General features: G+C 48.0%; 2 protein-coding genes across 4 annotated transcripts; both read right to left on the reverse strand.

Annotated features, from left to right (window-relative positions):
• Positions 1-5,154: 5,154 nt before the first annotated feature.
• On the reverse strand, positions 5,155-12,318 carry MYOZ1 (myozenin 1). 2 transcript variants are annotated; one of them, XM_045878086.3, is made up of 6 exons: positions 12,228-12,318; positions 10,871-10,961; positions 9,554-9,732; positions 7,703-7,946; positions 7,158-7,323; positions 5,155-5,664 (listed from the first exon to the last, which is right to left on the reverse strand). In XM_045878086.3, exons 2-6 carry the CDS (start codon positions 10,941-10,943, stop codon positions 5,433-5,435), a joined length of 894 nt encoding a protein of 297 aa, XP_045734042.1. In that variant the 5' UTR covers positions 10,944-10,961; positions 12,228-12,318; the 3' UTR covers positions 5,155-5,432. The 2 variants fall into 2 exon arrangements, with proteins under 2 accessions (XP_045734042.1, XP_045734043.1); XM_045878087.3 differs by having other exon boundaries at positions 10,871-11,002; positions 12,228-12,316.
• Positions 12,319-14,451: 2,133 nt separating this feature from the next.
• SYNPO2L (synaptopodin 2 like) lies at positions 14,452-24,001 on the reverse strand. Of its 2 annotated transcripts, XM_045878089.3 has the most exons (4): positions 23,715-24,001; positions 22,334-22,485; positions 21,361-21,875; positions 14,452-18,124 (listed from the first exon to the last, which is right to left on the reverse strand). In XM_045878089.3, exons 1-4 carry the CDS (start codon positions 23,817-23,819, stop codon positions 15,984-15,986), a joined length of 2,913 nt encoding a protein of 970 aa, XP_045734045.1. In that variant the 5' UTR covers positions 23,820-24,001; the 3' UTR covers positions 14,452-15,983. The 2 variants fall into 2 exon arrangements, with proteins under 2 accessions (XP_045734045.1, XP_045734046.1); XM_045878090.3 differs by lacking the exons at positions 21,361-21,875; positions 22,334-22,485; positions 23,715-24,001 and adding an exon at positions 20,095-20,315.
• Between the last annotated feature and the right edge of the window lie 567 nt (positions 24,002-24,568).

Here is a 24,568-nt window from a genome sequence, read left to right on the forward strand (position 1 = left end):
CTTGCCACACTGTGGACACATCTTTAATTCCTGACAACATTTAGTCGTAGGGCTTTCTCTCTGCTCTCAGACAACTGTAAATACAAACTGAGTAGCATCTGGAACAGAAGATGGATTTAAAGAACGTTGGTGAGGCTGGTCCGAAGGTAGTGAATTATCTCAGTTGGCCACAGTTACAGATTGAACTTGTTCTACTCTTTTTTTTTTTTTTTTAAGATTTTATTTATTTGACAGAGACAAAGCGAGAGAGGGAACACAAGCAGGGGGAGTGGGAGGGGGAGAAGCAGGCTTCCCGCTGAGCAGGGAGCCCCATGCGGGCTCGATCTCAGGACCCTGGGATCATGACCCCAGCGGAAAGCAGACACCCTAGGACTGAGCCACCCAGGCGCCCCTCCTTATTCTACTCTTTCCCCATTCTCACTACTGCACTTGACTTAGAAACAAAACAAGAAAAAACATTGGTGAACAAGGAAGAGTAAAACAGAGAGGAACAAATAAGAATAGAAAGAATAAGTGGGAAATTCATATTCTTCCTTCAAAGCCCCTGAATAGTTCTCATAGTCTAAACCAATACTGTCTGGTAGAAATATATTGTGAGTCGCATCATGCGACTTAAAATTTCTAGTGGCCACATTTTCAAAAAGTAAGAAATATGAAATTAATTTTAGTAATTTATTTAACCCAACATATTAAAAATATTTCAACATGTAAACAATATTTTAAATTTTTTTAATATTTTGAAGTTATTGAGATATTTTACTTTTTTCATATTAATTCTTCAAAATCTAGGGTTTATATTTATAGAGCATCTCAATTTGAACTAGGCACATTTCAAGAGCTCACTAACTACATGTGACTAATGATTAGTACTGGAAAGGAAAGCTCTAGACTGTGGACTAGAGAATACCCTGCCTGGGTAACTTTAGGAGGATGGTATTATGAGCATTGTGTTTTAAGTAGAAGAAATTCTTGAAGTGGCTGATTCAAACGATTGCAGAAGCTAGGCAAGTAACAATAAAAGATGACCTACTGTAAAACAATAGGTAGTAGTGGGGACTAGGACTCATGGGAGAGTACAAGCACCTCTCTAAAGGGTAGCTTCCCTGAGCTCCTGAGTTTTAAAACACTATGATGACTAAAATAAAATAAAATAAAATAAAACAAAACACAATGATGAGAAACAGAAAATGTCTATGAGCAGTATAGACAGCTAGATCTGCTGCTAACATGTGGCCTCTGTGAACTGTGGTATTCAAACATTTTTGAAGAAAAGATTTTTTTAACAGAATAGTGTCCAGGCAAAGACATAGCAAAGCTTGAGGATTCTGCTGGCTGGATCCTGTGCAAGTGTGCACTTTAATACATTAACCACCATTGAGGAGGGGAATGAGGTAATTGGGTGATGGGCATTAAGGAGGGCACTTGAAGTAATGAGCACTGGATGTTACATGCAACTGATGAGTCATTAAATTCTACCTCTGAAACTAATAGTGCAGTATACATTAAATTGAATTTATTTTTTTTTAAGATTTTATTTATTTATTTGACAGAGAGTGAGAGAGCACAAGCAGGGGAAGCAGCAGGCAGAGGAAGAGGAAGAAGCAGGCTCCCTGCTGAACAGAGAGCCTGATGCGGGGCTCAATCCCAGGACCCTGGGATCATGGATCATGACCTGAGCTGAAGGCAGCCGCTTAACCAACTGAGCCACCCAGGCGCCCCAATTAAATTTAATTTAAATAAATTTTTAAAAGGAAAGAAAAAGAAAACCACCATTTTAACCTCTGATAATAATTTGACTTAGAAGTAGACTTCTCCGGGTGCCTGGGTGGCTCAGTCAGTTAAGCGTCTGCCTTCCACTCACGTCATGATCCCAGGGTCCTGGGATCGATCCCCACATCGGCCCCCTGCTCAGCGGGGAGCCTGCTTCTCTCTCTCCCTCTGCCTGCTGCTCCCCCTGCTTGTACTTTCTCTCTCTCTCTGTCAAATAAGTAAATAAATAAATAATCTTTAAAAAAAAAAAAGTAGACTTCTCTACTCAGAAGGTAATTTCACAACCAACCTGAGCTCCCTATAAATTAATAAGCTTATGTCATGATTTTTTGTTATATTTAAGATTTCAGACATTCTGAGCTTGGAAAAATTAAGTTTCTAGGTTCCCAGAGCTGTTGACTAGCAGACCTTGGATTTTTTTTTTACCCAAACTGTAAGGATAGGCATTTAATAGTTATTTTATGGTTGACTGTGAAATCTCTATGTCACATGAAAGTTGTTATGTGTCTTTGTACAGCTGATGCCTGACATAATACTTGGTATACAGTAGGCACTTAATAGACATTTGTTAAAGGAATATAGTCCTGGGGGTGGTAGCAAAAAAAATTAAAAAGTAATATAATCCTTAACTTTGGGGAAGGGATCGCAGTTTTTTAAACGTGAGAATCTGATGAAAACTATGAACCCTTATCCAGATCCTGTTGGTGCCCTACCCATATTCCCTCAGCCCACCGCAGAGCTTACTACAGCTTTGGTAGACAGTACAAGTACATACCTTCCTACCTCAGACATCTGAGTATTTCTTTGCCTGGAAGAGCCAGCAGAGTTAACATTCCCAGTAGCAATCTGCAATCAGTGAAAGATAGAATTTGGTGGCTAAATACTACAGTTCCTCACCCTCTTGGTGGGGCAATTCTGAGGTCTGTTCTAAAGGAGTGTTTCTCAAAATTTACTGACAGCTATGAATTGCATGGAGAGATCAAAGACACAGATTCTTGAGTTTGCATTTTAACCAGTCTCTCAGGAAATAATAATGTGGCCAGTCCATGGACCACACGTTAAATAGCATTTTTCTCAGATAGTACCAAATGGGATTCAACTCCAGTTGCCCAAAGCACCTTTACTGGCTTTCTTCTCACTCCCTTAAACTGTTTGGATTTCTGGGATCACCATCCAACCTTCTGGGATTACTTACATCCAAATCTGTCTGAGGGTCTATTTGGGGGGAAATCCAACCTATGGCAACACTCTCCTTAGAAAAATACACACAGAAAAATCCTTAGAAAAAAAATGGGGAATATTACTCAGCCATCAAAAAGAATGAAATCTTGGGCGCCTGGGTGGCTCAGTTGGTTAAGCGACTGCCTTCGGCTTAGGTCATGATCCTGGAGTCCCAGGATCGAGTCCCGCATTGGGCTCCCTGCTCGGCAGGGAGTCTGCTTCTCCCTCTGACCCTCCTCCTTCTCATGCTCTCTGTCTCTCATTCTCTCTCTCTCAAATAAATAAATAAAATCTTTAAAAAAAAAAAAAAGAATGAAATCTTGCCATTTGCAACAACATGGATAGAACTAGAGGGTATTAGGCTAAGTAAAATAAATCAGTCAGAGAAAGACAAATATCATATGATTTGACTCGTGGAATTTAAGAAACAAAACATGAGCATAGGGGAAGGGAAGGGAAGACAAAATAACATAAAAACAGAGAGGGAGGAAAACCATAAGAGACTCTTACTATAGGGAACAAACTGAGGGTTGTGGAACGGGAGGTGAGTGGGGAGATAGGGTAACTGGGTGATGGGCATTAAGGAGGGCACTTGATGTAATGAGCACTGGGTGTTATATGCAACAGATGAATCACTAAATTCTACCCCTGAAACTAATAATACACTGTATGTTAACTAAATTGAATTTAAAAAATAATAATAAATTAATTTTTTAATTTAAAATTTGCATGTGCAGGGTGCCTGGGTGGCTCAGTCAGTTAAGCATCCAACTCTTGGTTTCAGCTCAGGTCATGATGTCAGGGTCAGGAGTTGGAGCCCCACATTGGGCTCCATGCTCAGTGGAGAATCTGCTTGAGAGTCTCTCTCTCCCTCTCCCTCTGCCCTTCCCCTCACTCACACTCTCTCTCTCAAATAAATAAATAAATCTTTTTTAAAAATAAAATAAAACTTGTACTACATTAAAATGTATATAATATAAGCATTGTAACAGTGCAAATACTTCATACATTTTTATAAATAATAAACAGCAGGGACAGTAACTTAAAAAAGGGGGGGACACCTGGCTGGCTCAGTCAGTGGAGTGTATGACTCTTGATCTCAGGGTTGTGAGTGTGAGCGCCACTTTGGGTATAGAGATTACTTAAATATAAAATCTTAAAAAAAAAAAAAGAACAAGAAAAAAATACACACAGAATTAGAGTTTTGTGTACAAGTTTAGAGGAAGTATGAATCCCCTGAAATTTGTTTAGGTTGTAAAGGAAAATGATCAGGGTAAAATGTCATGTGACCCAAGGTCCATGAAAACTGGATCCATCTATGCAGAGTCTAGCAACTTAAAATCATTAATGGCCCATGGAGTTGGCTGAATTCAGCCAGCTCTCCTCAAAGTTATTTTCCCAGATCCTATTAAACCATCTCTTTATTCTCCCTGGTCTGTATCACTCTCATTTTGTGGAACACAGAGGTAGGTCTGGGACTCTAAAGAAACCACATACTTGAAATAAAAATAAAAATAAAAAGAGTATTGTTGCTCATCCCTATTGGGCTGTCATGTTTTTTTCCCAATTACAGTGCTTTCTGAATACCACTGACGTGCCCTCATGACCCTTAGATCTTTTCTTGATGTGTTCACACAGAACCAGGCATATTATAACTACATCTGGTTTCTCCCACTTTCTTCTGGATTCTAACATGGCCCTCTATTGTATGCCATCCTTTCAGGAATCTGTAACCTTTGATCCACATATTCCTCAGCCCATTCTGTTGTCATCTGGAAACTTTATGGCATGCTCTAGTTCTGTGATAATTGGGTAATCCTGATCATCCCAATCTCTAATCAGCTACACAAAGAGAGCTAACACTAGGGTCACCAACTACTTCCTACTTCCTAACCACAGTGCACAATAGCTTCTTAGCTTTGCCCACATATGGGCCAGTACATGTATTTGTGCATGATTGTCTTACATACTATTGAATAATTATGTCTTTGTATACACCTATGAATACGGTCTCATGGGTATGGGTGTGGGTGTATAAGCAACCAGAGCTCAAGCCTGGTCTTGAAGTCTGAATAATGAATGTTTAGTACTTGACTTTAATTAGTCTCTGTGCATTGTTAGCCTCAGTTTTCATCTGCCCTTAAATATCAGAGGAAGAATGAGTTCATTTCCTTGAAGTTTATTGACTGTTACCGGTGGTAGAGCTAATTCCATAAAAGAGCAGGTTCCATACAGAGCAAGTGGACGGGGAGGTCTGAGTTGGTGAAGAAGGATGCTTGGAGTGGGGACTTGGAGTGAAGACTAGAAAGAGAGGTATCGCCCTCTTTTTTCCCTCCATTCCCACAAGGATACTGGATTTACAGTAGGGGTATCCTGCTCAGCATTCCCTTTCCAAATTGGAACCTGATAAGAGAAAACTGTAAAGTAGAGGAGGAAACACCTCATAGCTCCTCTGTTTCTCCATCCAAGGGGATGCCAATATCCACGTTGTAGTCTACTGGCTCCCCAGAGCTCATCCAGGGAATAGGGGTTCTATTGAAAGAAGGCCTGTTGGAGAGGCTCTGGTTGTAGAGGACCAGGGGTTCACTCAGTAGGGGCCCCGGATCAAACTTGGGCATCTGGAAGGTCATGCGTTTGGAGGCCTTCTCATATCCACCATAAGGCATTGCCATCCTGAAAAGTGGACACATTATTTAATTAAAACCCAGAATTAAAAACCAGAACAAGGGGCACCTGGGTGGCTCAGTCATTAGGCGTCTGCCTTCAGCTCAGGTCATGATCCCAGGGTCCTGGGATTGAGCCCAGCATCAGGTTCCCTGCTTGGCGGGAAGCCTGCTTCTCCCTCTCCCACTCCCCCTGCTTGTGTTCCCTCTCTCACTGTGTCTCTCTCTGCCAAATAAATAAATAAAATCTTTAAACACACACACACACACACACACACACAAAACAACCAGAACAAAAGGAACAGCTTTATCAGTAAGATGTTCCCTGTTTTGAGGATGGGGAAGTCTGTGAATTTTAGTTTAAGATTGTTCCTGCGGAGTCAGGCTCCACGCTCAGCGGGAGTCTGCTTGTCCCTCTCCCTCTGCTCCTCCCCCCACTCATGTGGTCTCTCTCTTTCTCAAATAGATAAGTACAATCTTTATTTTAAAAAAAGGATTGCTTCTGCACTTCTTATTCTTCTTCTCCCTCAATTCCCCATTCCTGGTTTGCTTATTTCCCCAGAGCTAATAATGAGAAAAGGAGTCTAGTCGGTATTGGATAGAGAGTTTCATGGAGAGTTGTGACTCAGACACTATAGACCCAAGGGTCTGAGACTACCTTAAATTACAATGTAGAGACAGCTTCCCCTCCCTCCCACACACACAACCCCTACCCCAACTCCAGTGGATAGCCCTGGCCTGCTGAGAGGAATTAACACAGCCTGGAAAATTCAGGCTTCTTAGGATTAAATGCAAAACACTTCTTTAGTGCTTCCCTATTCTGTTTTCACACAGATCTCCTATCCACAGTCTAGAGAAGCCAAATTCCAAAAGAATAGATACTTAAGCCTTACTAGAGTATAAAAAAATAGACTCATACTAGAAGAACAGTAATGGAAGCCTAACCTTGAATGAAGGGAACTTTAAGAGTCCTTTAAACATGAATATATTGTTCCCTTTTTTTAAAATTTCTTATTTATTCATTTGAGAGAGAGAGTGAGAGAGTGAGAGCACAAACAGGGAGGGAGGTTCAGAGGGAGAGGGAGAAGCAGACTCCCCACTAGTGGGGAGCCCGAGGTGGGGCTCGATCCCAGGACCCTGGGATCATGACCTGAGCCAAAGGCAGACGCTTAGCTGACTGAGCCACCCAGGCGCCCCTATATTATTTCCATTTTACAGCAAGGCAACCAACGCTCAGAAGTAGGGTGATTTTCCCATGACCAACACCCCTAATAAGTGGTGGAGTGAACTAAAATGTTGCCCCCCAGCAAACGTTTCCTTCATCATACTGCACTGTTTTTCTGGGTTACCATGAAAAAAGCAAAGGCCTTCGATTAGGGCCGCCATGTTCCTTCCCTCCCTCCTCAGCTTCTTTCTGGAACATGTGAACCAAAGTCTCCATCCCAACTGAGGACACTGTGCCACATGCTGGAATGCATCTGGTTCCTTCTTCACAACCCCTACCTGTTGAAGGATTTATAGTGGGGGAGTTCAGGTTTGGCCCCATAAGCCAACAGGTCGATGCCAAGCTCCACCTTTTGTTGAGGGTCAACCCCCATGGCTCGCTCCCATGGGGAAATATAGGTCTTGAACACAGTGACATGTTTTCCTTCTCCACCTGTCTGGTCTCCTGGCAGCCACGGGAGAGAAAATTAAGTCAATAATAACGGTGAGCAGCCAGTGGAAGTTAGTCTTACACCCCTGCACTAGGGAACTTGTTGGGGCCAGAGATCAAAGATATAACATCCTGGTAACTGTGCTAGTTTTGTGGAATAATGATAGCCTGGGTTCAGATCTGTGACTGAAACTGAAAAGCCAGAAAGGCTGAAAGACAAGGTTTCTGGGTGAAATAGACATATCTCGGTATTCTCCTGAGAGTCCATCTCCAGAGGGTCCATCTAGGTATCTCAGCAGGCCTCCCTTGCTCCCTAAACCCGGTCTAGGCCTCATTCCTGGGGACATCTCTGCTCTAGGGACCAAACACGTTACCCTTGGGTAGGGATACTTGCCTGTTCCTGTCTCGCCAACCCCTGCTGTCCCAGCATCTCCTCCTCTGCCAGTCTGGCCCCCAGGACCACCTGTACCCCCAGATCCAGATCCAGAGCCCTGATGGTGCTGCTGGTCAGAGCCATACTGTCTGGCAGAGTCACTGCCCCCTGCCTGGCCTCCACTGCTGCCCTTGCTGTAGGAGAATCCCTGACCAGCTGTGCCCAGCTGTCCCCCAACTGTGGGAAGGAACTTCTGGAAGTGATCCTGAAAAGAAAGGACAAAGTGAGGGCAAGCTTAGGCAGTGGGTATGGGGAATATACAAAGACACAGGTATGCACAGCAAGAAGGAAATAATCAGAGAGCATGGCTAACCAGAAGACACTGAATCCGCTGAGATCCCCGCCCCCTCCCCCACCCCCCACCACAATAGGTGGACAGTGGATAGCCTGGCTGAGAGGAATTAAACTCTCCTTAAGTGATAGGACCCCCCTCTGGCTCAGTTCCTCCAATTACATCTTAAGATGGGGGCAACTTATTCTCTACACTTTCCTTTCCCATCCTTATCAAGGCAAAGAGGGCCAAGATTTCTGCCAGCTACAATTTAAAAGGATGGGGTTGGGACAGAGAACCCAGGTTTACTTTGAAGAGCTAGAGAGATCTCTGCCCTCTCCCCTTCTTTAATCTTGTCTAACAGACAGAGCTCTCTTCTTTCTCTTTCTCTTCCTCTCCCTTTCTCCTTTTGGTGCCTGTTGAACCAGGATCTCCTGACCGTGAAACTGTAGCAGGTAGGGGGAAGGGTGAGCAAAAGGGCAACCCTGGATTTAGCCCCAAAGCCTAAAAATAACCCCACCAACTCCTTCAGGAAACTCTCCTAGCCACCCCACCATGCACACCCCTCTGCTCCAACCAGTGTAACCAGACCCAGTCAGGGACAAGGGCTTTTGGCCTCCTAAAGTTAGATATGACCAGCTCAGCATTTTTGCTCTGCTCCTACATAAGGATCAATGACAGACACTCCTGCCTGTGGCCCCATGTAGGCATCTATTTCCACTTTCCCTTGGCTGCCCAGTAAAGGTAGAGGGGGAAGAAAGGTAATGGAGAAGATCCCCTCCTTCTCAGCTATAACATCTTGTGCCTGGCACCCTTCCAATCCCTACTTCTCTTGGAAAAAAGATCCTCACTAGGGGACATAGGATCTTAGAGGATAGTTTCATGGAGTCCTTAGACAGACCCTTTAGATAAAAGAATGGCTCAAGAAGGAGATGGTTATAAAAAGCACTTAACTCTTTCTAGGGTTGCCAGATTTATCAAATACAATTATAGGACACCAGTTAAATTTGAATCTCAGATACACAACAAATATTTTTTTACTGAAATTACACTCCAAATATTGCATGGGACATATTTATATGTAAGAGACTATTCATCATATATCTGAAATTAAAATTAAACTGGTATCCTGTATTTTTAAAATTGAATTGAATTGAATTGAATTTTTATGGCTCAAATATTTCATGGGACATACTCTACTAAAAAATTATTCACGCGTATCTCAACTTTAAAATACAGGACTTGGTGTCCTGCGTCTTCTCTGGCAAACCTATCTTTAACACTTAGCCATACAGGGAAGGAATTTTCTCCCTGAGGGTGTGTACTCTTCACCCCTTCCCCTTCACTGGCTCTAAGATACTGAATTTCAGAGGTGGGCTGTAACTCATCCTGGAGCTGTTGGAGGTTTAATATATCTGGGGACTTAATAAGCTTATAAAGTTGCAAGTAAGGGAGGTTGGTGGTATTTGGAGATTGAGGGCCTACCAAGAAGCTGTCAGAAGAGGCACTAGGCTATGAGAGTTATAAAGTTCCAAACTTACCATTGAGCTGTCAGAGAAGACATCAGGGTGGTTTTCATAAATAAATTTCTCTACCCGTATCTGCCGCAGTTTGAACATCTTGGAGCCCCTATTAGTGAGCAGTGACAGCTCTTCCAACATCACATCCCTTGGGACACTGATCTTCTTGCCCAGATTCAGGCCTGAGCTCTCCTGTCCACCTTCCAGGGAGGTGGGGAGGAAGAGACAAGGAGAAGAGTAAAGTAGGGTTTTCTAGGCTCAGAATACAGATGCCATCTACAACTAAGTGTGTGACTCCTGCAGAGATCACAGAGGGAAGGAGATACTGTCTGTGACATCTGGTCAAATTGTACCTTGTTTGTGAGAGGTTTTTATTTCCTGGGTTTGGAGTTGGAGATGATGCATGGGAACTGGGGTGCAGAGTGGAAACAGTGGGGATACTAGAGTGGAGAGGGTGAATGAGGCAGAAGGGTCAGAGGCATGGGGTGCAGGGCAAAAGGACTAAAGGAACATCATAGATGGAGACCATTGGGGAAACTAACGCATGGGGGCCAGTCCAAAGGCCAACACCATGTGGAGTTGACCACATCTAAATACAGATTTGTCGGGGTGCCTGGGTGGCTCAGTCAGTTGGGCATCTGCCTTCAGCTCAGGTTGAAACCTGCGTTGGGCTCTCTGCTCAGCAGGGAGTCTACTTCTCCCCCTCCTGCCCTCTCGTGCTCTCTCTCACTATCTCTGTCTCTCTCAAATAAATAAATAAAACATTTAAAAATAAATAAATAAATAAATAAATAAATAAATACAGATTTGTCTTAACTCCTTTTCCTTCTCTTTCCCTCAGTGAACTCTGGCTACAGACAGTGTCTCTAGATATTGGGAGAGCTCTTCACATGCTTATACTCCTACTGCCCCCCAGGAAAAAATGCCTGAGTATTTTTCCATTTTAAGTGCTTACACAGGCTCCTTAGCTCTGGGAGGAAAAGTAAGGAAATTAACCATTTATTGAGACTTTGCTGTGTGCCAATCTCCATCATATATGTTCTCTTCCTCAAACATACCTCACTGACCTTTGAGTCCTGTTGTCCTGGACCTGCATTGGGTGATATGGCAAGGATATTACTGTCTCAGGTTACAAGGTGAAAAAGGGTGGAAGGGTGAGTGGTCAGTGTTGAATCCTTTCTCCATTTTTCTTCCTGCCCCCACCCCCCAGAATTTCTCTTGTCTCTTCACATCTCTTCACCTTAAGACATACATAACTTTATGATTTTTCTGGGACTCTTGGGCCTGAGATGCTCTTAACAAGAAGTCCCACACTAGGTAGGTGCAAACATGCCATACCTCCAGTGAGTTCCATGATCAGCTTGCTCGATTTCCTCTTCTTGTTGGGGGCTGGGGTTCCTGAGAGCGGCATTGTGGAGGCAGATTCAGCCTAGATAGGGTGGGATGGGGGAGTTGGAAGAGGGACAGGAACTGGGAAGGGGGAGTATCTACAGTAAGGCAGTACTTCTTAACCTGGGGTTAAGGGTTTCAGGTTAAGGGCTTTCATGAGATTTTTAAATATATGTATATACTTATATATGCATATATTTATTATGTATATATGATATGTATATTTAATATGTATATCTATCTATCTATCTAGATAGATAGATATCTAGATAGATAGATAGATCCCAAAAAGTGAAAACCAATTGCTTTAGGACTTCTCTTTTCTTGGAGGCAGGACAGAAAGCATAGATGCACCCTCTGCTCCTACCATCTACCAACCTCTTTTCTGCTGTTTAAATGGAGCTCATACAGGGATTAGGAACATAGTATGTGTTGGGGGCAGTGGGTAAAACAAACAAATAACACACAGGGCACTGCACCCAGGTTTCATTGGCTTGGCATGACTTTAGGTTTTTATTTTCATGGGGATCTCAGATTGGGGTTGTCATTCCAAACTCTGGTCTCTCCTCAGTCTTCCTCAAGCCCCAGTGGGGCAGAAAAATGTTCTGCCAGGATTGAGGAGATTCAGCCAAAAACATTCTCCATAGGAAGGAGAGGTTGTTGCTCCCCTGTTGGGCCAGCTGGAGTGTGGCCTGGGAGGTCACGGCAGTGTTCCTTGCTCCCTTTCAGGCACTCCTACCCCAGGCCCCAGAGCTAGAGTGGAGAGAAGAGCCAGGGGCATTTGAACACTGACGCATGTCAATTCAGCAATATCATAGCAGTGGGGAATTGACGGGGGGCAGGAACATAATAATAGCATCTGGCAGTGGAGGGGGACAAGCTGGGAAAAGATAGACTCCAGTCCCTCCTTCACAGAAGGTGGCACTCAGCAAAACACTGTCTTCTGCTGAGTCCTGTTTTACAACACGTCTGAAATTCTACTAACTTAATGGGGTATGCTGAGGCCAGACTCCAGGAACTGCTAAATGGGCATTCACTATACCTCTCTCAGCCCTAACTAGCTAGGTTCTTTTCTTTTCCCATCCAGCCTCTCAGACCCCCTTCTTAGTATTCCAGTGCCTCCTCCAACATCTTCATTCCCCCCACCCTCCTGGGCCCCTCTCCTTCCAACTCTGTGGCTCCCCTGAACTAGACAGCTGGGAGCAGAGCATAGATAAGGGAGGATCAAGGGTCACAATTGCAGACACAGACACAGCAGTCAACAGAATGGGCTCCAGCCCCTCTGGCCATAGAGCTGGAAACTTACCGGCTGCTCAGGCGGTGGTCAGCTCTCCCTGGGGTCCAGCAGCTTTGGAGGCCTGAGCTGCTGTGACCGGAGAACCCGAGCTGGGCAGGCGTGGGGGCAGCACTGACAGTGGGGGAGGGAGGGTAGTTATTAATAGAGATGATGAGTACAAGCAGCTCAAATGGCACTGGGGGTACTGAGACCCTGGAACCAAGATCCCGCCCTCCTTGCCCAGAGGCTCAGGAAGGGGAGGAATGGCCTTTGGGATTCTCCCACTAAGCTGTCTGAGCCAAGGATCAGTCTGCGCAGGGAGTCCCCTTTCTTGGCATCTAGAGTCTGAGAACCAAAGAAGCATTCAGGGAGAAACTGAAAACTGAAAGGGAAAGAGGAAGCAAGCAGAAAATGGTGGATAGGAATTCAGAGTGGGAGAGCAAGAACTTGGAGAACATGTCTGGAGAGCCACTCAAAACCATTCCAGGCTGGAGCTGGAGAGACATGTGGGTGCATTTTGGGAGTGGGAGGGCTTAAGGTGCTATGTTTGGGGAAAGGAAGTCTGTACACAATGGAGCTGCTCATTGAAAGTTCCTTGATGGATTGGTCTTTCCTGAAAAGCCAGATCTTTGCAGGATGAGGAACCAAATTAACCAAATCCAGTGCTTCCTATGTTGTCAAGGATGATGTGGGGAAGACTTGACCAATTTTTGCCTTTTCATCCCCATTTGCTGTTGGGGTGCTCAGTTTGGCCTGCTTTGCAGGATCGATGTTGATATCTGAGAAGTACATGTATGCCAGGTCCATACACTCTGGGGTTCCCACTTGGGATTTTCTTCAAAGGGAGCACACATCCCATGGGATCTAGATTGTCCCATTCATACTCTTCCAGAGGATCCCCTGGGCAAGGGCACAAGTTTGAGAGCCTCCTTGAGGGAAGCCTGTCATTTACCCAGACCTTTCCTCAGTAGCTGCATGAACATCCTGGATCCTCTTCCACCTGCTCAGATTCTGGAACCAGCTGCGGCGGCACCTCTGTTGCTGTCACCACCATCCTGTTGTGGCTGCTTTAGGAAGTAACTTCGCAGCTTCCAGAATGCCCCTCTGTCACTCTGAGCTCTCCATTCTTCCTGATCGTGTTCTTTTCCCATCCTGAACTTTTCAGGCTCAGGCGAGGGACTGAAAGATCATCCCACCCCCCTCTAGCTGGCCTCCGCCCAAACCAGTTTAGCCTCCAGATCCCTCATCTTTTGTCTTCCTTCTCCATTCCCTCCCAACCCAAAGAAGCAATTAGAAGAAAAAATAAAAATGGCAAATGGTGATTTTGTCATCACCACCATCCTACTCTCAAAAACAAAACAAAAACAAAACAAAATTTTGGTCTCCTATGATTGAGTACCTAAAACTAGTGAGTGGATGAAGACAATATTCAACCTATGCTCAATGGGTCCTTCCTTTGGGATTCTTTTTTTTTTTTTTAAGATTTTATTTATTTATTTATTTGACAGAGAGAGGCAGTGAGAGAGGGAGCCCGATGCAGGGAGCCCGATGCAGGGAGCCCGATGCAGGGAGCCCGATGCAGGGAGCCCGATGCAGGGAGCCCGATGCAGGGAGCGATCCCAGGACCCCGGGATCATTACCTGAGCCGAAGGCAAATGCTTAGCGACTGAGCCACCTAGGGGCCCCTTCCTTTGGAATTCTGAGACCATACTACTATGTGGGAGCATCAGGGTCCTGGGCCTGGTTATTTGCACAAATATGCCCCCTGCTGGAGTAACTTTCCTTCTCAGAAGTCCTTAATTCTAGCCTGCCTCCAGTGCCTTCTCTTCTATATTAGACTCAACCCACACCGATCCACCTCTTTCTTCTCCCCTCTCCCACCCCACCTTCACCTCCAGACATTGCTTTCCCATGGAAACATCAATTGTTTCCTCCAGAGAGCTAGGAAATGATGATGGCAAAAGCTCAGAGGGCCTTTCCACTCCTCTTGGTTCTGAAATTGAGGGCTTGCTTGGGAAGTATGAAGCAGGAGACAGAAAAGGGGAGAATCTGGATGGAGAGAGAACCAAAGGGAATGGTGGAGGTGGCTAAATCAGAGTGGGACAGAACTGGTAAAGAAGAGCAAAAGACCAGGGGGTGAAGGGCAAAGGGTGAAGAATAGGGCAGGAATGGAGAAAGAGATCAGAGGAATGGGTTAGAGAAGATGGAGGAGAATCAGGATTTGGGTATAAAACTACAAGAGATGATGGCAACAGAAGGTTTGGAGCATAAGTTTATTCTTGTGCACAAACCAAAGTACTGTGACTCACACTCAATATGCAAAGGAAACGATCAATCCAGATCAAGCAGCAAACATGGCTGGCTGGTGGTGGTCATGGTGAGAGGGGAGTCCATACCCATCTAGGATCAGAGATCAGGACCTGAAGCTGGAAAGGAATAAGAGCTAGGGTGCGGGGAATGGGGTAGGACTGAAAAGAAATTTTGGCTCTGGGTATTTCCTTGCCCTTTCCCAGGTCATCATGACAAGCTGCAGAGGGTAGAAGGACAGACTCAAAGGAGGTAGTACAAACACTACCTGTTCTTTCAACACTCAGCCCACACTCTCACATCCCCCCACCATCATCTGTCCTCACTCTAACAAATGCATTCTTCTCTCTCAAATTTTTCCCTAATCCCCCTGTTGTACATGGTGAGTTTCCTGAAACCCAACTCTCCTGTCTGCCAACACTGCACTCTCCCTCCCCATGTTCCTCCCTGTGGTTCAATCAATTTCATTCATTCCACTCTGCTCCTGGTTTCTGCCTCACTTTCCACACCATGGCTCTTTTCACCCTCCTTTCTGTCTCAAGTGCATGAGGCAATGAAGCCAATGGATTTTTCATTCCAGAGGAAATTTTCTGGCTTTCTTTTTCACTTCCTGGATGCTTGTAGCTCAGCATGGGCCTCTTAAGTTGCTAACTTTCTGAAATCCTGACGAATAGAACTATGTATGTATGTATGTATGTATGTAATCTCTACTGCCCAGTGTGGGGCTCTAACTCACAACCCTGAGATCAAGAGTCGCATGCTCCTCTGACTGAGCCAGCCAGGTGCCCCCTGATGAATAGAATTCTTAGTTCTGTTCCTGGTCTAGCTGGTATAATTCAGCCCTTATAAACTGCCCCAGCCCTTCAGGTCTTCTCATAATCTGTGAGTTTCACAAGATGCTGTACCCCTGCTACAGGCCCTGGTCTTTAATTCCAGTCAATCTCTCTCTCCCCACTAGACTATCCATAAGGGCTTATCTGACCCTTCTTTAATCAGTACAAAGGGAAGACCCAGATTGGGTCTTTATTTAGACTGCTCCTCTTACTCTTGCCTCACACATAAGAACACATCTGTGCCTACACACACTTGCACATACACACACGCACACATACATGTCTAGATATATGCCAGCCAAGCTTGGGAAATGAGAGTGAGGAGTAGCAAGCGATTTAGTGCAGAGATCAATTCAGTCCCTTTGAGGCCTACCTGATGGTGAGCTTCTTGCCTGAGGTCTCACTAGTAACTTCTCTGTGTGCTTCTCACTGAACATTAAAACGAGGCTCACAGAAAAGCACAAATGTAGAGAAATAGAGACCAGTGGAGGAGTGTGGGTGGAGATGGGACACCAACTCCAAAACTATCTCCGGCAGGAGGGAATTTAGCCTCCAGATGCCTGAGAGAGGACATGGGATGGGTAGGAGAAACAACTTTAGGAACTGGATGCTCCACCTCTCCTTGGTCCTGGGAGCCGTGCCCTGCTCAGTGGTGGCCTGCCCCCGGCCTCCACACATGAGCCTGCAATCCAGTTCTGGTGGCTGAGAACCGGGGCCTGGCTACCTGGAAGCCACAGGAGCTGGGGGAAGTTCCGAGACCCCTAGGAGACTCTGGAGGAGGGGCTGGGCTAAGGACAGGGGTTGAGGCCAGCTCTGTCCTCCAGATGGGCTCATCCAATGTAGTGGCTGCTCGTGGGGCAAGCACAGTGGGGCCCAGGGGTTCTGCAGTGGGCTGGGGTGCTGGAGTGGAAAATCGGCGGATCTCCTGGACTCGGGCAGTTTTGCGGGGCCCTAAGGAAGTGGGGCCAGGAGTCTGGGGAACCTCATCGAAACAGAACATGGCAGTTTTAAGTTGGTAGGGCTGGTGCCGCATGAAATCCAGAGCCTTGATACCCTGCTTGGGGGTTGCCCGAGGACCCTGGGATTGGGCCTTATTAGGGAGCGTTCGAGCAGCCTGGGGGAAAAAGGGTGAGAGCAGTGGGTTGTAAGCAATAGGAGGTGGGGCACGAATGTTGGGTGAATATTTCCAGGAAGGGGGCAGTGAGGGTGTAGGGGAAGGGCTTCTGGGCCGAGGGCCAAGGCCAAGGCCAGGACTAGGTGTAGCTTCCACCACATACCTGTCTGCTCGGCTCTGCCGCTTGGCAAACAGCTCCCCACCCCTGCCCTGAAGCCTTGCTGGCTCAGGGATTCCAGCCGAAGGGGCTGCCCCATTCACTAGCCCATCAAGGAACCCTCGAGATGGGGGCTTAGGAGCCACCGGGGGTGGAGTCTTAGGAGGCATTGGGGGCGGGGTCTTGGGAGACATTGGAGGCGGGGTTTTAGGTGTCACGTGAGGCCGAGTCTTGTAACTCCTGCCCCCTGGTGGCTGCATGAAGTTGCAGGCTTCAGCCCCGAGGCTCAGAGCATCCTCCTCTGGACCAGATTCCGCTCCCCCGGCCCGGGGTTTTTCATCCAGGTTCTGCACCAACGATAGCAGCTCGGGGTTGGGCGAGTTCTTCGTCTCCTCCTTTCCCGGCCGGAACATCTGCTTCCGGGTTCCCCGTCGCCGGGCCTCCTGGAGGATGCCAGTGCGGGCAGCGGGCACGGAGATGCGCTGCTCCCGAGCGCTGGGGGGCTCAGGTGCCCCGGGGCCTGGGGCGGGAGCCTCTGGGCGCGCAGAGGGTCGCAGAGGTGCCGATAGGAAGATAGAAGCGGTGGAGGTCATGGCAGCGGCGCTAGGGGGAGCGGGAGGCTCTGGGGTTCCTCCTGGCGTTACAGGACGATTGGGGGCTGGGATGTACAGGGAACTTGTGGCTGTCACGGGGCCCGAGGAGCGTGGAGTGCTGGGGGAACCGGAGGCTGGCACGTGGGTGGGCAGAGGGGTGGGCCCCTGTGCAGGGGACAGGAAGGGCGGTGGGGCGGGGCTGAGGCCTCCCAGGCTTTCGTTCGCCCTCTTGGGAGCTGGCGGCCGGAAAATCACCGAAGTGGTACCTGGCCGCTGCCCTTGTAAGCCCGGGGTGAAGGGCCTGGCTGACCGGTTAAAGATGTTTGGAGCTGGGGTTGGGGCTCCACCGCCTGAGAGGAAGGGACTGGGGCTGGCTACAGGGGCTGGCGAAGGGCTGGGTGGGAGCATAGCCGCCTCTGGAGGAGCACTCTGGGCCCGAGGTGGTGACTGCAGGCCCTGCCCATTGAGCATGGCGGCTGGACCCTCCCGGGCCAGCTCCTGGGTGTTGGAGGCTGTGCGCTGGCGCTGCTGTTCAAAGAGCTGGGCCCCTCTGCCCGAGGCCTCACTCAGCTGCCCGCCCTGGCCCTCTGCTGCAGCTGAGCCTGGCCTGGCCAGCTCCATGTCCAGATAGGGGCTGTCCCAGTCGCACTGGTTGGTGAGGCTGCGGGCGTCGGAGAAGGTCTCCTCGTCCAGCTCGGACTCGCTCGTGGGAGGGACCCCGTCTTCTTCCTCAGCGCCTGTCCCAGCTGCAGCCCCGAAGCTCACTAGGGTGTACTTCTTGGCTCTCTGCCGTCGTTTCTTAAACATAAGCACCCCCTTGGAGTGGGGATTGGGGGCTGCAGTTAGTAGGGATGCAATCGTCCGGCATTTGGTCTTGGCCTCCTTCACACTCTTCTCTTGGAGGCTCTCTGCCCGTTGCAGTTCTGAGGAGGTCAGGAGGGAGAATGGTCAGTGAACCTCTTCTAATTCTGTTCCCCACAGTTTTCACCCCAACCCCACCCCGGCCAGTTTCTGCAGTCCTCCCACCCACTGTCTTTTCACTGGCCTGATCCACACTGTCTCTTGCCTGTGGCAAAGTCCTCTGATTTGGGGGCAGAGTGGTAGGTGAAAGGTGAGACCAAGCACAGTTGAAGGGAAGACAGAGTCTGGTTGGCTCCCTGACACCACTCTGATCACAGCTCTCCTTCTAACCTCTCACCCATCTACTCTGCTTCTGTCTTCCCAGAGATGTGCTCTTACCCACCCCGCACACATTCTTCCCCTGCCTCCCACCATTCCTGGCTGGCAATGCTGGACAGGGAAGGGGAGAGCAGTCACTTCCCATAGCAACCAGGGAGAAGAGGCAGGTGTCAGGGAGAGACAAAATGAGACCATGTTAGGGGGCTTCTCAGAAACATAAGGACTTACTCCTCTTCCCACCTCTTACCCCTATGATAGGGACACAGAGGACGCTTAGGAAGAAGGCTCTTCATTCACAATTCCACCCCCATTATGTAGTCCACATCATACACATTCATGGGAACAACACCCACCACACATTTCAACAAGAATATGGGTCTAGTGAAGGCCAGTTATGAGCTTATTTTCTCCTATATACTTTTTTTTCCTCATTCACATATACCCCAGCTTATATACACCCTCGTTCACATATACGTATATAAATACACATGTACCCTCACAAAAACACAGTCTCTCAAATACCTTCACACACATGCATACTCCTTCCCAGAGTTCCCCCTGCAGAGACCCTGTTGCTAACAGTTTGGACAAAATTTTACAACTGATATTGACCTTCCAACCACCAGGGCACTCCTCTGTGCCTCACACCCCTGCTACTCACAGCCAGGGATAACCTCAGATCCGAGATGCAGGAAAAGCCAGAGTGCTGCTCTCCAAGGCAACCCTCCAAATCTTTAGGATATCTCAAGGTCACTGCTAAATATATTCCACCACCAGCCCCCACCCCCAGCTGGGGTGGGAGTGGGGTGGGCTCCTTTGGGGGTCAGCCTTCTAGGTAGAGAGCTCAGGCAACCACTAACAGGCGGACACACAAGGACTATGTACTAAGGGGAACCTGGGCAGGGCTTCCCATGCCATGTGGGGCCTGGGAGGTGGGGCCAGGAACTGGGAGAGACTGCCCTGCTGCTAGGACCTTGCCTTGGGCGCAGATTCTCTCTGATCTATGATCCTCAATTCCTCCTGAAAAATTCTTGAAATTCCATCCACTTTCCACTCAAGATACCAAGCTCCTTTCTAATTAGGGCTTTCATTCCATCCATCCCAACGTTTGTACCACAGAATAGTACTGTGCATAAGAGATAGGCACTGGAGTCAGAGTTCAGTTCAGGTTTTTGGTTCTTGATAGAGTTACCTCACTTTACTGAAGTTCAGTTTCCTCATCGGTAAATGAGCATGATAATGGCTATCTCATAGGATTGCTATGAGGACTAAATGAGATAGTGTAGGTAAATTTAGCATCTCACGGCAGCCCTAAGGCCCACGGTGAGTAACCATTACCATTAAAGCTTTCTTGACACCAGCTACATATGTATCCAGACACTTTCTTGTTCCCATGTATGTTCTCCCATGGATTCCCATATACATGCCTTCATGTATTCACAGATTCACACTTCCTTCTCTCACACACACTCCCTCCCCATGAGTTTTCTATAGCTCATGTGGTCACAAACCCCTTTGACATGTGGCCATAGCATCAGCCCATTCTGAGAAAGGGGCAGTGAAACTTTCCTGAGAAAAGAAGGAAGAAAGAAGTCAAAAAGGAGGAAGGAATAAGGCAATAAGACCTTTCCCAAAGACATCCCTTCCTAAACTATTGATGTATTCCCCCTCCATTCTAGATCCCAGAACTCTCTCAGCTATGGGAAGGTAGTACCTGCATAGAATGGGTCCTGGAGCCCAGAAGCCGGATCTGGGGCTTTGTTGCAGCTGGCTTGGCTGAGGGGCTCTTGGCCGATGGGCTCAAAGGTCTCCATGCTGAGAAATGCAGTGTTGGCTGGAGCAGGACCAGCTTGAGCCACCCCCATGCCTTTTAAAGCCCCTTTGTCTTGTCCCCAGAGCTGGCAGCTGAATGAGCTCACTGTGCTATTTTTGGAGCCTAGCCCCCTCCCTTCTCTCTGCTGCCCCACAAGCCCCGGTGTGATGGACGTGGACACCTGCCTACCCTTCCCCCCACCCCACCCCACCGGACAATGAGGTCTGCTTGGCTAAAAATATCCCTGAGCCACTAACTGCAGTCTTACCCAGCATGATAGGAAGGGAGGGGTGCTAAAATGAGGACTGGGGATAAGCATGGGATCCTGGGCATGCATCTGGAATTTCTTTGTGGGATATTGGACATTCTCAGCGATGTCAGACTCCAAATTATCAATGTCCTTAGCCTCTGTTCCAGACTTAGACACACAAAACTCTATGGATCAGGAATCAGAATGGTAGAGGGGAGGAATGAGAGATGAAAACTAGAGGTGTAATCCTAGATTTTCAAGGTGACAAGAAAGGTCTCTGGGGTAGAGGCATGGGACAGGGAGAAAGTTCACCCTTAGACCTTGTTCTGTAACTCACATCAAAAATAGCAAAGAGCTTGAGATAAGTGGAACTGGCGTTTTCGGCCCAGGCCTACATTCTTGCATGAGATAAGGAGTCGAAGATCCCTCCCTCTACCACTTCCTAGGGATCTCATGACTATCCCATAGGCTCTCAGGCTCCAGGAACCCAGCTGAACTTACAAATGTCAAAGGTATCTCTGATGCTCTGCCTGCAATTAACACTGAAAAACCCCTGCCCTGCTTCCAAATACTCCCCTGCATCATGTCTTCGCTCTGCCCTCACCCTGTCTGACACTTAGCAAAATCATAGCAACAACAATAAGCAAACCCTTTGTTGATTTCATGTCCCTTTTCAACTTCCCTACTCACTCTGTTCCTGGGTTGGGTTGAACCACCTACACCTTTTGCCACACTGGTTCAAACAGTAAAAGTAATAGGGACTGTGAGAATAATTATTTTCCCCTTCTACTCATCACTCTTCTCCACTTGTCCCCAGGACTATATCCAAAGGAAGCATAAAGTATGGTTATGGAGGGGTAGATTTAGGACTCAGATTGAAGGATCCTGGCTAGGGAAAAAAGGGTTCAGGCACTCACTGGCTTGCTTGGCCTTCTGGGTGTAGGTGGTAGTGAGGTCTTCTGCCACCGGATGGGGAACAGGCCCCACCATAGGGATGAGATTAGGGCCAGGCCGGAGGGGGCCATGGGGCAACAGCAGGGCCTCAGCTGGGGGTGGCTGAAGGGTTGCCCCATCCTCCCATGCTGGGGAGCTCACACGGCTGTCAACCTGACCAGGAGGACCAGCGACGGCAGGTGCTGGCTCTGCAGGGCTGTCGGATAGGTAGACCTCATCAGGCAGGGCTCCTGGAGGGGAGGGCCTCATGGGACCTCTGCGGCGGGGTCGGCGGGGCTTCTCCTGGGTGGCAGGGCCATCGGCATCACTGTCTGTCTCTCCGTAGTAAGCCTCACTGTCAGGGGGTGAGAGGAGGCTCCCGGGCTGAAGAGGCTGGGGAACTGGAGCGCCAGGGGGCTCAGGACTCAGTGGAGATAAGGGTGACAACACTTGAAGCTCACCAGGGGATGGAGACCGCACAGGCCCCTCATCCTCTACCCTGGACGGGAAAGAGGACAGAACTTGAGAAATGGGTTCTTGAGAGCTGGCGAGATCTAGAGGGGATGGGAGAAGGAAGGGAGAGAAGGGACTGGCATGTGGGCTGAATGAATGGGCAGGGAAGAGTGGGGATCTGAAGACAAACCAGGAGGCAAATGTGCTTGAAGAGCTGTGAGTGGACATGGGCTTAGAGGGAGATGTGACGGTGAGGAGACAGGCAAGGGCTTGAAGTAAACCCGCACACTCAGATACCCACTTAACACCCCCAGCCCTTAGTTGCAGATACACTGAAACCCCTTGGGAGGCAAAGACAAACGTCTATAGTCCAGCACAAACTTACAAGCAGAAGTGGGTACTTAGTAGTAGCTGAAGCCAGGCCAGTGAGACATAGAGCTGAAACAGTCATTGGGAGCCCTGGGCTAGGGGGATGAGGTGGGCTGGGGTAGGAGGGGTCCATACCGCCGCACGGTGAGGACCAGCTGATTCCCTGAGGCATCAATGAGGCTCATGGCACTGGCATGAGAGAGGCTGGTGCAGGAGACCCCATTGATGGCCAAAAGCTGGTCCCTCTCTCGGAGTCCTGCTCTGCCAGCCTGGCTCCGTCTTCGGATCTGAGGAGGTGTTGGGAGGAGAGATTGTAGGTGAGGGAGGGCTCTAAGTGGGAATAGAATGAAAGGAGTCAGGACAGGAAGGACCTATGCATGGAGAGGATATACTTTGCAGGGTAAGAAAGGGTGGGGAGGGACACGGAGCTACAGTTGAGGGGGCCTATCTGGAGGCAAGAAGGCACAGATTAGAGGGAGTAATATACATCATATGAGGGGAGGTAAGGTAATCACCAAATCAAAGAGGCTTGGGGAGAACTGCAGATGGGAGGTACTAGATGGCAATTGTATCCCCTGAAGATTTCCCTTCAAGGCCCATATCTTAACTTGCCAATAGTTCTCTTTTAGGCCATTACCTACACAGTCAAGATTTTAGAACAGCATTCCAGATTGGAGGGAGCCCAGCAGATTCTGGGAGATTGTAGTTGTGTGTGTAAATGTGTGCCCCTGCATGCACACACACGTACATATGTGAAAGTAATAATAATAGTAGTAATGGCTATCATTTATTGAGTGCTTACTAAATTTAGGTATGGGGCCAAGCACTCTACATATATCATTGCAATTAATCCTTAGAATGGTTCTATGAAGTAGGTATTATTACCCACATTTTATGGTTGAGAAAACTAAGCCTGTATGGTGAAACCAAACACGTAACAGTTCATCTGACAGGCCAGATCTTGCCATAACCTTCCTAGCACCTAAAAAGTCTTGCCTCATGAGAGAAAGGGTCTGGTGAAGGGGAAGAGGAGCACTGAAGGCCTGGGCAAGGTAGGGTAGGGTAGGGTAGGGCAGGGCAGGGAAGGACAGGGCTGGGCTGGGTAAGACAGCCTCTGCTCATCACATACCAATATAGTTAAAGAAAAATTAGAACCTTCCCTATATTCCTGGAATTTGGAGTAGAGGCACAGACTCAGGAGAGCAAAGACTGGATGGCCAGCCAGAACTGGATCTCTGTTACTATGGTGCCGCAGGGAACTGAGGCAGTCTTTCTTTTTTTCTGCTCCCAGAAACCAGGAATTCTTTTCTAATAGCCCCCCTGCAAGAAGCTTGTGCTCAGAAACCACTCCTCCCAACAGATGAGCATGCTTCCCTGCCCACCTGCCCACCTGCCACCCCGACTCCTCTTCTTCACAGCCTCCCACTTCTCCCCCAAAAGGCCACCACGTTACTCTTCCCAAATTCCCCTGGGTTCCCCTTTCCCTGAAACCTCAATAATAGGGGCTCTCCCTTACCTTGGACACCTGTAAAGGTTTCCTCTGCTCGGCCCCCCCGTGAAGTCGGAAGCCCCAGGGGGCTCCCCCTGACAATGTGACCAGCACCTTCTCCTCAGCACCCATCGCTCAGCTTGGCCTATGGCCCTCGGAGTTTGGACAGTGTCCCAGGGAGAAAAGTCGAGGCGCTGGTACCCCGTCCGGCCTGTCTGTATGGCTGTCTTGGTCCTGCTGTCCTGGGCCTTCCCCCCCACACCACACACCACAGGCAGGCAGCTTGGCCCTGGGATCAGTACAATCCAGCACACATGTCCTGTCAATCCGAGCCGTGCTCAAAATAGTTGCCGGCTGTACTCCCTTCCCTCCCCCAGCTGTATTACTCCCAAAGCTAATTATAGTAAAAACGTCTGCCCTCCCCTTTCCCCCATTCTCCTGCATGGGCTTTTTACTCAGGACTCAAAGTACTAGCTCTAACTAATATACATACTTTCAGGGACTGTGCCTTCCCTGATAGGATCATGGGCTAATCCCAACTGCTTTCCTCCAAAGCTCATTTCAAAGTGGCAGCAGCAGGGGCTTCAGTTCCATGGCAAGGAATGGCTGGACTTGTCCCACAAGTTCACAAGCTCCCCAGAAGTGTGCCCCCTTGCTGTATGAATGTGCCTGTTAATCAAAACAGAGATCCATATCCCACTGCAGTGCTGGGTGCAATATAGCTTTTAAAGCTACTGGTTTCCAAAAATAAGCACAGAGGATTAGATGATTATATAATGAAATAATCTATTAATGTATATACACAATGATTCCCAGGCCTCAGCTCTAGGAATTCAGATTTTATTGGTCTGGTACCCAGTATTGCCGTTTTATTTTATTTT

The sequence above is a fragment of the Mirounga angustirostris genome, unplaced genomic scaffold (assembly GCF_029215605.1).
Source record: "Mirounga angustirostris isolate CCGP_5_RB_7025 unplaced genomic scaffold, mMirAng1.0.hap1 SCAF_6, whole genome shotgun sequence".
Lineage (NCBI taxonomy): Eukaryota > Metazoa > Chordata > Mammalia > Carnivora > Phocidae > Mirounga > Mirounga angustirostris.

Bases quoted from the DNA above. Each gene is read 5' to 3' on its own strand.
- SYNPO2L (XM_045878089.3), bottom strand. From the start codon at position 23,819: ATGGGTGCTGAGGAGAAGGTGCTGGTCACATTGTCAGGGGGAGCCCCC. The intron at 21,876-22,333 runs GTATGGACCCCT...TTTCCCGTCCAG, and splicing joins CTGGTCCTCACCGTGCGGCG to GGTAGAGGATGAGGGGCCTG. The intron at 18,125-21,360 runs GTGAGTGCCTGA...TGACCTCCTCAG, and splicing joins CCAGAAGGCCAAGCAAGCCA to AACTGCAACGGGCAGAGAGC.
- MYOZ1 (XM_045878086.3), bottom strand. From the start codon at position 10,943: ATGCCGCTCTCAGGAACCCCAGCCCCCAACAAGAAGAGGAAATCGAGC. The intron at 7,947-9,553 runs GTAAGTTTGGAA...CTTTCTTTTCAG, and splicing joins TCTTCTCTGACAGCTCAATG to GATCACTTCCAGAAGTTCCT. The intron at 7,324-7,702 runs GCAAGTATCCCT...CGTGGCTGCCAG, and splicing joins GGTTGGCGAGACAGGAACAG to GAGACCAGACAGGTGGAGAA.